This window comes from Mus musculus, chromosome 15 (assembly GCF_000001635.26).
Source record: "Mus musculus strain C57BL/6J chromosome 15, GRCm38.p6 C57BL/6J".
NCBI classification, from domain to species: Eukaryota; Metazoa; Chordata; class Mammalia; order Rodentia; family Muridae; genus Mus; species Mus musculus.
The window spans coordinates 71,609,376-71,623,201 of record NC_000081.6 but is presented as its reverse complement, the minus strand read 5'-3'; the positions used below and the strand labels follow the sequence as shown (position 1 = coordinate 71,623,201).

Genomic DNA, 13,826 nt, shown 5'->3' with positions numbered 1-13,826 from the left:
TCCTATGAGTACAGCAGGTGTTCTATTAATTCATATCCCCTTCTTTGTTCAAATATCTCATATCTAGTTGATTTCACATACTCCAAATTCAGTCTGCCTGGGATCCTTTTCTTGATTTGTTTGCAATATGAGATTGTAATTCTATTTTTTTCCATGTGTCTCACCCAACCTTCTTATCAGATTTTTCATCCATCTGTCAAGTTGAATAGCATCTGCCTATCACAACACCCATGTGTTCTGCTGCCACTTCAGTCACCTGCCTCTTCAATATTGATGATAGAGTGACATTCTGTGACTAGTATGTATTGTCATCACTGCTGGCTAGCCTTTATTGAGAATTTGCTACATGTCAGGGTGTGTACAAAAGGATCAACGGGGCATGTTCACATCGTCCTCTTATAATTTAGTCAAACCAAATGCAGTCACCAGTTCACACTCACAGATGAAACAGCACCAAAGAACTGGGGGGTTAACTGAGTTGCCTAAAGTCGCCTGTCAGAAAATGTGAGCTCCTGATAGTAATAGGGGATATGTGGCCTCCATGTCATAGATAGATGAAAGGGCCATAGAACAGGACTTAGTTCCAGCCAAAACAGCCCTTAAGGCTAACCACAAGGCCTTAATTAAAGGATTGCCTTGCCTGTCTGTCTGCCTGCCTGCCTGCCTGCCTGCCTGCCTGCCTGCCTGCCTGCCTGCCTTCCTTCCTTCCTTCCTTCCTTCCTTCCTTCCTTCCTTCCTTCCTTCCTTCCTTCCTTCCTTCCTTCCTTCCTCCCTCCCTCCCTCCCTCCCTCCCTCCCTCCCTTCCTTCCTTCCTCCCTCTCTCCCTCCCTCTCCCTTTCTCTCTCTCTCTCTCTCTCTCTCTCTCTCTCTCTCTCTCTCTCTTTCTTTCTTTCTTTTCTTTCCTTCCTTCCTTCTTCCTTTCTTCCTTCTATATAAGAAGATCCTTTGAACACACCATGAAGCAGAACACGGTGTTGCATTGGTCCTGTCAGCCACATGGTCTTGCCCATCTAAGCATTGCTAAGTTGCTGGTTATTGAAACCAGGGCTGTATACATTTGGCTAAAGTCATCTTAAGCAGTTAACTTATTTCTTTGTTTTTCAGGTAATGAACCAAAAAGATCATGTCTGAAGTACAAGGAACAGTTGAGTTTTCTGTGGAGCTACATAAATTTTATAATGTGGATCTCTTTCAGAGAGGGTGAGTATAATTCACTCTGTGAATGAGTGTGTATGTGTGTGGGTTTGTGTGTGTGTGTGTGGGGGGGGTCAGGTAATAAGACATTTTGGATTCATGAAGAACTTTCATTATTTTCCTGTCTAATGGAAAATTCAAACTATTAGTTATTAGTTCATCTGGAATAAATTATGCATTGACTAAGAGCTAATTTCCTTCATCCCTCCCACATTTTCTTCTACATTCTCTCTTCTCTGTTGATCTCTTCACTGCATTTTAAAGGAAGTGAGTTTGCAGATGGAAGGTTTATGCACATGTTCTCTGCAGCAGCTCCTGCCTTCAGGTTCTTGCCATGTCTGAGTTCCTGCCCTTTACTTCCTTTTTGATGAATTGTGATGTGGAAGCATAAGCCAAATAAACCCTTTCTTCTGTAAGTTGTTGTTTTTTTTTTGGTCATGATGTTTCACTATAGCAATAATAATCCTAACTAAGGTAGTACTGTTCTCTTTCCATACAGTCATCGTTGTCACTCTCTTTGTTTGTTTGTTTGTTTTTGTTTGTTTTTTGTTTTTCAAGACAGGATTTTTCTGTGTAGCCCTGGCTGTCCTGGAACTGACTTTGTAGACAAAGTTGGCCTAGAACTCAGAGATCCTCCTGCCTCTGCCTCCCAAGTGCTGGGATTAAAGGTGTGCACTACCACTTCCTGGCCATTTTCACTCTTATAAAACAGAAACAACATGTAGTATTTATCTTTATATGATTAATTTAACCCAATACAGTATCCTCCCACCTGAAAAAAGATACATTATATGCATATGCACAAACATAATATGGTCATGTAATATGTATGGTGTATATATGTATGTATGTATGTATGTATGTATGTATGTATGTATATATGTATCTATCTATCTATCTATCTATCTATCTATCTATCTATCTATCTACCCATCTATCTATCTATCTCTCACCATACCTCTATCAGCAACATATTGGTGATTTTTCCTTTATATATGTATATGTATGTACATATGTATGTACACACACACACACACACACACACACACACACACACACACTCAGGGTGGGTTTGCAAGATCATTCTGTCATTTTTTGTAACTTCTAATCAGATTTCCATAATTGTACTATTTTATAATACTGTTTACATATGTGAAAGTCCCCTTTGTGCAAATCCTTGCCAACATTTATTTGTTATTTTCATAATAGCTTTCCAAATTAAGGCTAGATGAGATTTCCTTGTAGTCTTAATGATCATTTACTTACTAATTAGTAATACTAGACTGATTTGTTTTTCAAATATTTGCTGGTCATTTGGTTAGCTTCCTTTGAGAAACATGTAATTAGGTCATTGAACCTCTTGGTGCCCATTCTTGACATTGCGTAGCCTATTTTTAATGACTCTGTTACATAAAGAAAATTATAAGACCAGAATAATCTTAGGGCAGAGTCATAGATAGAAGCTGTCATTGGGTGGACCTATGCACAGTTTCAACCAGTGAAGCAGTACTCCAGTTTTAGAAGCACACATCTGAAATTAATGCTATTTTTGAGTACCATCCATGATCTCCCTTTTTTACAATAACCTCTGTACTATATTTACTTTGTTTACACCCTAACCTTAACTTCTCCTATGGTTCCCAACTCCTCAAAGTATTAAACTTAAAAAAAAGTTTATATTGAAGAAATTATATCTGTGTGTGTGTGTGTGTGTGTGTGTGTGTGTGTGTGTGTGTGTGTATGCGTGTGTGTCTATGTATGTTTAGGGCTCACGACTTGGGATTGGCTGATCAGGTGTTTCATCCTTGTCAAAGGCTTAATTTCCCTCTCAGCAGTTATTATTGCTTGTTATTCTTCATCTAGGAGTGGGGTCTTGTGATATTTCCCCCACCCATGCTAGCATGTTAGCTGGTGTTGGCATTGTGCATGTCTTGTTTAGGTGACTACATGGTTGAGACTTCATGGACATAACTTCCTTGTCATAAATGGAAGATACTATTTCATAGCAGACATTGTTTTTTTTTTGTCTCTTCCACTCTTTCCACCCCTTTTTCAGTAATGATCCTTGAACCTTAGGTGTAGAGATTCTATTGTAGATTTATCAACTAGAGTTGGACACCTCATGATCAGTTTTCTTGCTATTTTGTCCAAATGTGTATATAATATTCTGTGTATGCTGAAAGAGGAAGCATTCTTTGATGATGGTGAGAGCTATATTGGACTAATATTAAATACATAAGTATTTAAACTGCAGTTAGAAATTATAATATTTTATAAAGTGGCAGAGGTAGGTTTTTAGGGGGCACAAATTCACCAACTATGGTGGGTTTACAGTATAAGGTATACATCTCTTGTATTGAGTGAGCCTTTAATCCATTCAGATAGCTATTGGTTCCTCCCAAGATAAAAGTGTCACTATTATACCATGTGGGGACATCTTGTAATGCTAGTCATTATTGTGATTTATAGGATTTGCAAGTGGTTAGGATCACTGATTGCTTATCTGCCTTCCACTCCCTTCTTACTTAGAATGAAACATAGTAGATCTGAGCAGGTTCCACTTCTGATGCTGATGCTTCATTCATGCTCAGATCTTCCATTTTCACATTTGTTAGAAAAGGAAACCATTTTGCTAATTTCACCCTGCCATTAGACACTTTTTGTATTTGTTACCAAACTCTAGAAGTAAATAGAACCTTGTGAACTTTTTAATATAGGCTTCTTTGGAACTGGGGTTAAAATACCCTACTTTTAGCATAGCCAAGTGGATTGGGGAATTTAAGACTCTCTCACTCACAATCCTGAATTCGTTTTTATTAATTAAGCTTGTTGTTTAAGTGGTCTACATTCTTTCCAAAGTGCACAAGATAGATGATATTACATGTTCAATTTACAGTGATTTTAGCCAAGGGGAATAAGTAAAGCAAGCTACTCTAATAATTAAGATCTACATTAACTCTGAAGCACTTTCTTTGTTCCTATATCTAACAGTCCTGAGTCTTGTTCAGCAGCCCAGATGTCAATAACAAGGAGGGCTCCACAGAACAGCAAGGTGCATAGCACATGATACTCCAGGTTATGGTTGGACACAGCCATAAATATCATTCTAGTTTTAACTACCTGAACCCTTACAGAACTCTAGAGTTATGAGTGTAGGATGATACCAAGAAATGCCTGAACACTACTTACCCAACTCCTCCTAAAAGTTAGTTGATGTGCACAGTGGAATTTAAAATGATAGTTTAATCAGATCCATAAATAAATAGGCTGAATTGAGTTTATTTTAAACATGATTTGATCTATAGACCCATGAGGAATAGTCAATGTTAACAAAGCCTTGTAGAACAACACATCCCAGGTATGAGTAGATCTTTGTGAAGTTGTAAAAGGGGTTGAAAAGTTAATGTGAAAAATCATAACTTCTTTAGCTTGTCTCTAATGTTCCTTTTATATGTGAATATTAGGGAGGCATTACATAGCCAAACTCATCATTAGGCTAAATCAGAACCAAAACTTGTGATATATACATCCACACATGTTTGGTCAAAGATATGCTTACTCATGAATTTGCAAATCATACAATATAGAGACCACTAATGCACCAGAAGAGCATTTTCATTTACAGACTTTCAATTCTGTTATTAAAAATGTATCCTTTGAGAAAAATTTTGAAGATACATAATGGATTTTGCTTGCATATACCACCCATTGCCCCTTCTCAGTTTTGATGAACCTGTTCTTTCTCCCAACATATAGACTTGTTAATTTTGTGTTTTATTTCTTTGAATGACATTCTGTATTCCCTGGGTTTTTCTAGAGAAATAGAATTGATAGAACATATTTATATCTGTCTGTCATATACTACTGTTTTTATGTATTTATCTGTACCAATCTGTAATATCTCTATATAATTATCAGAGTGGCTTACAGCCTGTGGACCAACTATTCCAACAATGATTTTGTCTTAACAAAAGTTCAAGGATCCAATAGTTGTTCAGTCTGCCAGACTGGATATGTTAGCTGGTCTTCAGTCTCTAATACCAGGGAAGAAATGAACTGGCCAGTGAGAGTGAGGGCATTCAGACAAAGAGAAAGAGTTTCTCAACTCTTTCACCTGTCATCAGTCTCTTATTTAAGTAGCAACAAGAGTATGAGAAGAAATACTCTGAAGTGATGAATAAGTGGCTCCTCGAAGCCATACCTTCTTAAATGAAAATCCCAATGCCCCAGGTGGGATACATCTCTGAATTGTGGGTCTTAAGGAAACAGAGTCTCCTAAACAATAAAGGCCATTGTTGTGCTCTTAGTTATCCACCAGAACTAAACACAAAGCTTCCACCTCTTAATCTAGAATATTTTGGTTAACATTAAGCTCCACTCTTCATATATAGATAATTAGCTTATGACTAAAAATATGAGAGTGGACTTCTAACTATGAACATAGTTCAGTGAAGTCTAAAGGAAAGGAATTACACCTCTTACAAAAATGAGCTCTAGTATCCACAAAGTTAAATCAACAGTAAAACACTAAAATAATGACCTGGAGTCCCCTGAATTCTTGCCTTCAGTAAGTTACAGATGGGCTGGGCATGATGCCAACCAGAATTCTGCATCTGTCAGGAGAGCCCTGATGGGTACAGTCCCCCGAGGCTCAATAGTTGAGGATGTTTTCAGTGTGAATCCCAAAGGAGCCACACTTCCAGTGAAACTTCATGGAAGATGGATAGCTGCATCTGAGACCTAGTGGGCAAGATGAGGCCCTAGGGTAACTTCAGAAAAAAAAAAGTTAGTGGATTTCTGCTGTCAGTGGGGAGAACAAAAATGTTTCTCAAATGTGGTGGATTAGGGGAATGAAAAGACTGATGACTAAACGATTCAACAAGTACACCACATATGGTCACTAGGAAGGCCTGCCAGTCAGAGCTCCATCACTTAAGCAACTTAGAAAATTGTTAGAAATGTTTGATCTTTGTTAACCTGTTTGGGAGATTCAGTCCAAAATATGTTAATGCCCTGGATCTAGGACAAAGTGTCACATGACAGAAGTATGTATAGTGGAGCAAAATCTGCCTTATTGAGGTGAAAAATAAAGAGGAATAAAGATAGAGATTAGATTGATAGACAGACAGGCAGATAGATAGATAGATAGATAGATAGATAGATAGATAGATAGACAGACAGACAGACAGACATAGATATCTACAGATAGATATAGAGATAAGATATCTAGGGGAGAGAGTGAGATGGAGGAAGAGTGAAAGAAGGGGAGAGAGAGAGAGAGAGAGAGAGAGAGAGAGAGAGAGAGAGAGAGAGAGAGAGAGAGAAATGGAGAAAGAGTGATGGAGAGGGGCTCAGATAGACAGGTTTCAGAATCTCCCAAAGTATGCTCCCGATGATCTGAGGATGGACCAAGAGGTTCTGTGTCTCAACCATATCTCCATTGCAAATACCCAAGCATTAACATGCAGTCATTAAGGAGACATACCTGATCTAAATCCTCCTCTGACCACAAAAAGTGAGGAATGTGTGTGTGTGTGTGTAAAGTCCCAAAGTCTTAATTGCCCCTTTATTGCTGAGAAATCTTGTTTTAAAGCCTTTGGGATTCAAGGCAAACTTGAAATTCAGAAGAAAACATTTTGAAGGTGTGCCAGCCTGACAGTTTCAGATTGGTGAAATAGAAAGAATTAAGGGATAAGCACAGTAAATATTCCTGTTTGAAATAGATAAATAAGGAGATGAACAACCTAGGCTGCTGTGGTCCTAGTCCTATCATAATTAATTGGTAATGTCCTGTTGCTTTGGTTGTAGGACACAGACTGCTCATTCTTGAACTGACTAGGAAAATCTTCTCACTGGTTAGTTTTCATTGTGCTGGAAGATGCCATCCAGGTTACCAGATAAGGAAAAGCATCAATGGTCTTAAACAGAGCTAGATTCGATATGTTATTATACCAAGCTCCCTGAAAAAGTGTCCCAAATGATGCAATAGTGACAAGACTATACTGGAGTAACCAACAACTTTCATGATTAGATTTAAGGCTGCTCCACAGGAGTACAGTATTCTCCTGTACTTAAAAGTGACAAGTGGGAGACGATAGGGAAGTGATAATGGAGGGCTTATTGTTGCTTTAATAAATTGTCATGTTGTCAAACTGCCTTCTAAAGGTTTACATTTATATCCATAGAACTATGCTGCTTCTAACTTTGATCAGAGATGCTTTGTTTTAAGTGAGTAGTGGTTAATCCAAATACTCATTACTGTTTAAGGTGCAAAAATTTGTACAAGTGAGCTTTCAGCTATGTATGAGACATCTATATTAACTCTCCTCTCCTAAGACTCAAGGAATATCAAGGAAGAGGGGGATGGGAGAGTGTAAGAGCTACAAGATGGTGGCAAAAACATAGAAATGCAGAAGGTTGTCTGAGGATTGTTCCTACTAACAGAGTTACTTGCTTTCAGCACATTCATATTTGAGGATGGCTTTTCCAGTTCCAGGAGGCAGGATGTCTTCTGATGATGTTTGCTTTGAGCAAACAGTCAGCTTGCATTTATTCAAAGTCTATTTTGACTAAGGCAAATTCTCAAAGGGGGACATGTCTTCACCATTGTCAACAAATATCACAAGGTGTCACACCCACATTTGTCACTAAGACTCATGCAGACATAGTCTACTGGGAACCTTGAATTTGGAAGTTAGAGCTGGATTTGGAGCCATGCTCTGCCACCTCAGAATGTAGAGGATTTTGGATGATCTGTATGTAATTAAGCAAACAAAACAAGGTAGATAAAAAGACTTGAAACAGGAAGAGGACTTGCTGGTGAGAACAGGTTTGTCAAGAGTGAAAGAAGGATAAGAGAGAAGGGAGGGTATGAAAATGATCAGCATACATTTTATAAATGTATGAATTGTCCCCGGATTAAAAACACATAAAAAAATCACATGGAGGGGACTGGAGAGATGGCTCCATGGTTAAGAACAAAGGCTACTCTTCCAGAAGACTCAATTTTGATTTCTAGCACCCAAATGGTGGCACACAAGTGTCTGCAATTCCAAATTCAGGAGATCTAATGGCCTCTCCTGACTTTAGTGGGCACCAGACTTATATGTCGTTAATAGACATTCATGTAGACAAGACATTACTATACATTCAAAACAAGCAGAATCTATAAGATAAGAGTGGGAGGGGGTAAAGGGGTAGTTATGGAACACATGTGACATTAAAGCAGCAAGAGAACTATCTCTAGAGAGGAAGGTCACACCAGACAGGAACAGGGTTGGTGATGGTGGTAGGTGGTAGGGCAGTGGAGGCTGGGTAAGAACAAAGTATATTGACAGAAGAGTATATGAAATTTTCATAATAAACCATATAACTGATAATTAAAAACAAAAATTAAATATGTAGGATATATTCATGGGGCCAATATCTTATAGTCTGTAATAGCTAGTCTTCTAACAGTGGCAAGCTAAAAATTACAGGAAAAGAAACAAACAAATAAAACATGGGATGGGCCATCATGGTGGCTAGTGTCTGTCAGATGTGGTTTACACATTTGTTTCCAGTCTGTCTGTAATAATGTTCAGGAAGTAACAAACCACAGGGTTATCATAATCATTTTGCTTTCTGTTGAGAACCCTCTGTTCCTTTTCCTTTTATGCTCTAGTCCTCATATATTGTATAATTTAATCTTAAACTTCTTGCTTCAGAGAACATCTTTGTTTTTCTGATGCCTAGTACTGCCTTGAAAATTCTACCCTAGGCAAGTTCTAGCTCAAATATTTCCTCCTCAAACTAATTTTTAATGTCTGAAAAAGGTTATAATTTTCTCTTGAAGCTGATGTTTTAACCAATGATATATAAATGCTTCTTTTTCATTTTTTTATCCTTTGAAATTTTCACGTATGAATACAATATATCTCGATTCTCTGGATTCAGATTTCAGTCCCACTTCATTGCCCTTCTAACAACCCAAGGACATTGCCAACTTTCCCTTTGCAACTTCATGTCTTCCTCATCTGTCTGTCATCTTCAAATGTTGGATATTTGTTTTTAACACACTGAGTCCAATTTGTGTTGCCCCGAATTACACGAGTGTGGAGTTATTCATTGGGGCATTGAGAATCAACTACACAATGAAAGAATAATGATCCTCCAGCAGAAACCATCAGCTAACAATTGCTCCTCAGCCAGCAGTGAGGAATCAGGATATTACTATCCCGCAGTGCTGGAATTTTAGCAGGTTTGATCTTCGGAAGATCTTGTGCAGAAACCATAGCTGTTTTGAATTCATGTATGCAATAGCCTTTTCATATCCAGAATACAGCATCTCGCAGTGATTCTCATAAATGTTCAGCTCCTATATTCTTTTCTTCCCTTTAGGTGGGTGTTCCATTAGCACTGGGGGTGGGGTGGGAGTGATACTTATGTCCCATCTATTATTGTTGAGCACTCATACTTGCTTATTCTCACAACTGTGAACAGCAATGCCTGTCTTAGTGAAGCCCTACCCACTACAATAAAAAGCATTTCTGACCAAAGTTAGGGGAAGAATTGGTATAAACATAAATATTTATAAGGCAGCTTAACAATATGATGTTTTAGGAAAAAAAAAAACTGTAGTAGAAGAGTCTCCCTTGGTGCTCAAGAATCCCATAGCTATGAGTTTTGGCTCTCTTTGCAGGACCAGGCTTGAATATGGAAGAGGCTTCAATTTCTCAAACTGTTTTGGTGGGTCAATACTTCAGCATTTAATCATATTTTAATACCTTATTCATTCATATACTCCCACCACTTAGCTTATTCATAATATGTCTCTGGAGGACTTAGACTCAGAGAGTCAATATTATATTTATTATGACGTATGTGGAAACACTACAATTATAAAGATTGCACACTTGACTTTAGGATGTTTACCAACCTAAAGAAAGAGAGAAAAACATACATGATATGTGATAAGTTATCACCAAAACAGGCATGTAGGGTACCAGGAAATGATGCAAAAGGGATAATCCAATCTGTAGGCAAGAGCGAGAGAAGCTTTCATGACATAAATTGTATCAGACTGTCAGTTGAAGCATGACTGGGGTTAGTATCTAGGAGAATCTAACAAGGCAAGAACAGAGTGGCTCTGATGTCAGGGAGATGATCCAGTCCAAGACTAATGACGACAATTTATGAAGAAGGAAAACAGGGAGTGGGTTATGGAGGTGAAAGGCGTTTCCACCTCCTCTTCCTTATCCTCTTCCTTATCTTCCCCTTTATCTCTTCTTCTTCCTCTACCTCTTCTTCCTCTTCATCTACTTCTTCCTCTTCTTCCTCCTCTTCCTCCTCCTCTTCTTCAACTTAGGCTATAGGGTACTGGTAATATTATCAGGTGTTATGAGTAGTTTCTATTCTCTTTGATAATTGTAAAATTTTAAAGAGTGAGGATCTGATTTTGCCATCTTTAAGTGTCCCTGTTCCCAGTAATGCCTGAAGTACAGTAAAAGTGAAGTTCTAGCTTATGCTGCTTTTTTTCCCCTCCTTCAATTACAGACAGAGTCTTCTAGATCTTCATTAAATGGTGCTAATACAGGGAGGACGAATTCTATCCTCTCATGTTTAAATCACCAGCACCTGAAGTGTGGCTTGTTGGCTGCAGTGCCACCAACCCCTGAGAACTTTTTAAAAATCCAACTCATATCCACTGTCTTAGACCTTCTGAGCCTGAATCACAGGAAACCACAATCTAGCCTGTTTTCTGAGTGTTTCTGCTTGGAATAAGCAGGGGGTACTGTTAATAGCCTTTTTTTTATGAAAATCTTAACCCTGGACATTGACCTAGGACTAGAATTACCTGGAGAGCTTAAACTATCCCCCTCCCCATGCTAACTAAGCCCAACTAGAGTAGCACTAAGCAGTTCACAGTTTTCAAAGGTCCCCAGATAAATCCTCAGCTTTCAGATGGTTGATTGGATTTGTAAGAAGAGTCTATTTGCCTTTCTTGCTATTCTCTTTGACCTGAGAACTGTGCTGTTTCATCTACCAAATGTCTTTGAATATCCTTCTGTTGTGGAAACTGCAGACACTCTTCAGCTTGCTTTCAGAATGCTACTGGGCACAAGAAGGCAGCAGACAAGCTCTTATTTTATAGAGAGCAGCAATGTTCTAAGGAATAATTTATATAGATAATAATAGAGGAATGGGGCCAGGCAGTGGTGGTGCATGCCTTTAATCCCAGCACTTGGGAGGCAGAGGCAGGCAGATTTCTGAGTTTGAGGCCAGCCTGGTCTACAAAGTGAGTTCCAGGACAGCCAGGGCTACATAGAGAAACCCTGTCTTGAAAAAACAAACAAAAATAACAATAATAGAGGAATGGTTAATTACAAGACCCATTCTGTTCATACCTGTCTATCATCTATGTATATTTTTAGCCCATTTATACCTGAAAGAGAGAAAAATGTTCACTATTTTTTTTTATTTTAATGTTTCAAGATACTTATTTTCAAAACAGATCATAACACTTACGCTTTTGGACACTGTTGCGGGATGAACTGCAAATGCTTACTCAGCATCTCAGGGGCACAGTTAAATATCCTGTTTGAAAGGTGAAGAAAATGCATATGAAACAAATATTCAAAGTTTCCATAGAAACAGAGAAAAGCATGGCCACTATTTTCTGGCCTTCCATATGGCTACATTTGTGCCAACTTTATTCTAACAAAGACACTTTCAAAACAAGTATTAAGTTAAAAATTTCCATATGCAGCGTCCCTAATGAAAGATAAATTTGCAGGTAACAGTGGCAACAAATGCAAACCCTCATTTACAATGTGAACAATTGAGATGGACCTAATATTTGTTATTTAAAAGAAATTCAAACTTCACTTCTAAGTCTTATTTCTCAAAGGTTTTTCAGTCAGTCTGGTTTTCCTTCTGAGTTATATTTTTCACCATTTGATGTTCAGATTCGTCTCTTGTCTTTCCTCAACCCCTTTCCTTTATCTTATTTTAAAGATGTCTCTTCAGAGGTTTTAGATGAATAACTTCACACAAAGGATGTATAATCAGTTTTGTCAGATCTGGCATAGCCGTTCAATTGCTCACAGCCCTGTTAGGATGGAAATCCCCTTTGAACAAATACACCTGCCACTTTTATGCTGAACTCAAATGCTGAGTTTATAGGTCTAGTGATCCTAGGGAGAAAAATGCCATCTTGTGTTTCTGCCCGATGTTTCCCATTGCTACCTAATGCCCAGCGACAGCCAGTCCCCCTGTGAAATTAGCTAACTGGCCCTGATATGCTTTAATAGACTTTGAAATACAATTATCTTTGCTTGCCAGAGATCATCTAATTGATTTGTCTGGTTCTGTCAGAAACAATCTTGTTTTAACTTCCTTTATTAATCTGTATTGAGATTCTTTTCATTCTGTCCCACACTTTTGAGAGGGTATGAGGATTATTCAGGTTTGAGAAAACCATTGAATACCCATGTCTTTTTAGGAAAAGGGGTAGTGGTAGGAGCATAGTGAAGGCAAACTAGAGTAAAGTTCCCAGGCCTCCTCACAGTAAGACACTGCAGAAGCTTGGAGATCCCTGCACATGGTCAGACTCTCTGCAGAAGTGATGGACTTAGTACTTCATTCCAGTCAGGTCTGTGATTTTCAGTTTAAGATGAAAAAATGCATTTCCCCAATTTTCTTTAAACCAATTTGATTTTTCAGTATGTATTACTCTTGGTCAGGCATAAGAGTATAGCTAAGTGTCAAAATCTCTGATTTTTTTTTCTAAAATGGTGTAATCATTATTTTAATAAAGTTTGATCACTCTCCATGAAATGTCATTATTATCTCTGTGAGGACTGACCTGAATTCAGTCATCTGTGTCCTTATACACATGGGCTTTGTGGGTTATTTATTTTATTTTTTTACAGCAAATCCATATAGATAATAATAATGCCCCAGGCTTGTTTTTACCTTATTTGCTTTTTAATCTGTGACTTCATGAACCTGCTGCTTTGAGCCTTTTATCCTCTTAACCCCTGGTGAGGACATACTCAGCAGGTGTGTAAAGCAAAGAGTTCTGCAGGGAAGGAAATGTTGAACTGCAGGGGTGGAGAAAGCTGCCTGTGAGCTCAGAGCCACCCAGAGGGCCCAATTACCCCCTGGTGGAATCAAAGAAAAGCAGAATGCCTCTGGGACTTTCACTGGCACTCAGTGAGTCTCACCCACTTCTCTTTAACATTTTATTCTTATATATTAATTGTTTTTGCATTACAAATGCGGTTATGTACATGCAGCAGAGAACACACAGAGGATAACTTGTTAAAAATGAGTCTCTCCTTTCTCATTATTGAGGCAAGGTCCCTCTATTTGTTTCTACCATGCTGTGTACTCCATGAGCTTGATGATTCTTCTGTCTCTGCTCCCATCTCCAGCTCTTGATTACAGATGCACACCATAGCATCCAGATTTTTTCAAGGCCAAACTCAGGTTATTAGGTTATTAGGTTATCAGGCTTGTGTCCAAGTGCATTTTCCTGCTGGGCCAACTTGCCAGCCTTCAAATAGATCTATTAAGTAGAATGAAATGCATATGGCCTTGGGGACAGTGAAGTACACAAGAGAACATTTAAGAATGGGAGTGTTGGCTAT

The 13,826-nt window shown here is 38.4% G+C and overlaps 1 protein-coding gene across 4 annotated transcripts in view; it reads left to right on the top strand.

The window, feature by feature from the left end:
* The window catches only part of Fam135b (family with sequence similarity 135, member B), a 289,484-nt gene that overhangs the window by 105,233 nt on the left and 170,425 nt on the right, over positions 1–13,826 (top strand). For all 4 annotated transcript variants that reach the window (XR_003951438.1, XM_006521393.4, XM_006521395.3 and 1 more), the window contains exon 2: positions 1,105–1,200. Coding sequence is in view for 3 of the 4 variants with exons in the window: in XM_006521393.4 (XP_006521456.1) it covers positions 1,124–1,200 (77 nt within the window). In the remaining variant the exon portion in view is untranslated. The remainder of the gene's footprint in view (positions 1–1,104; positions 1,201–13,826) is intronic.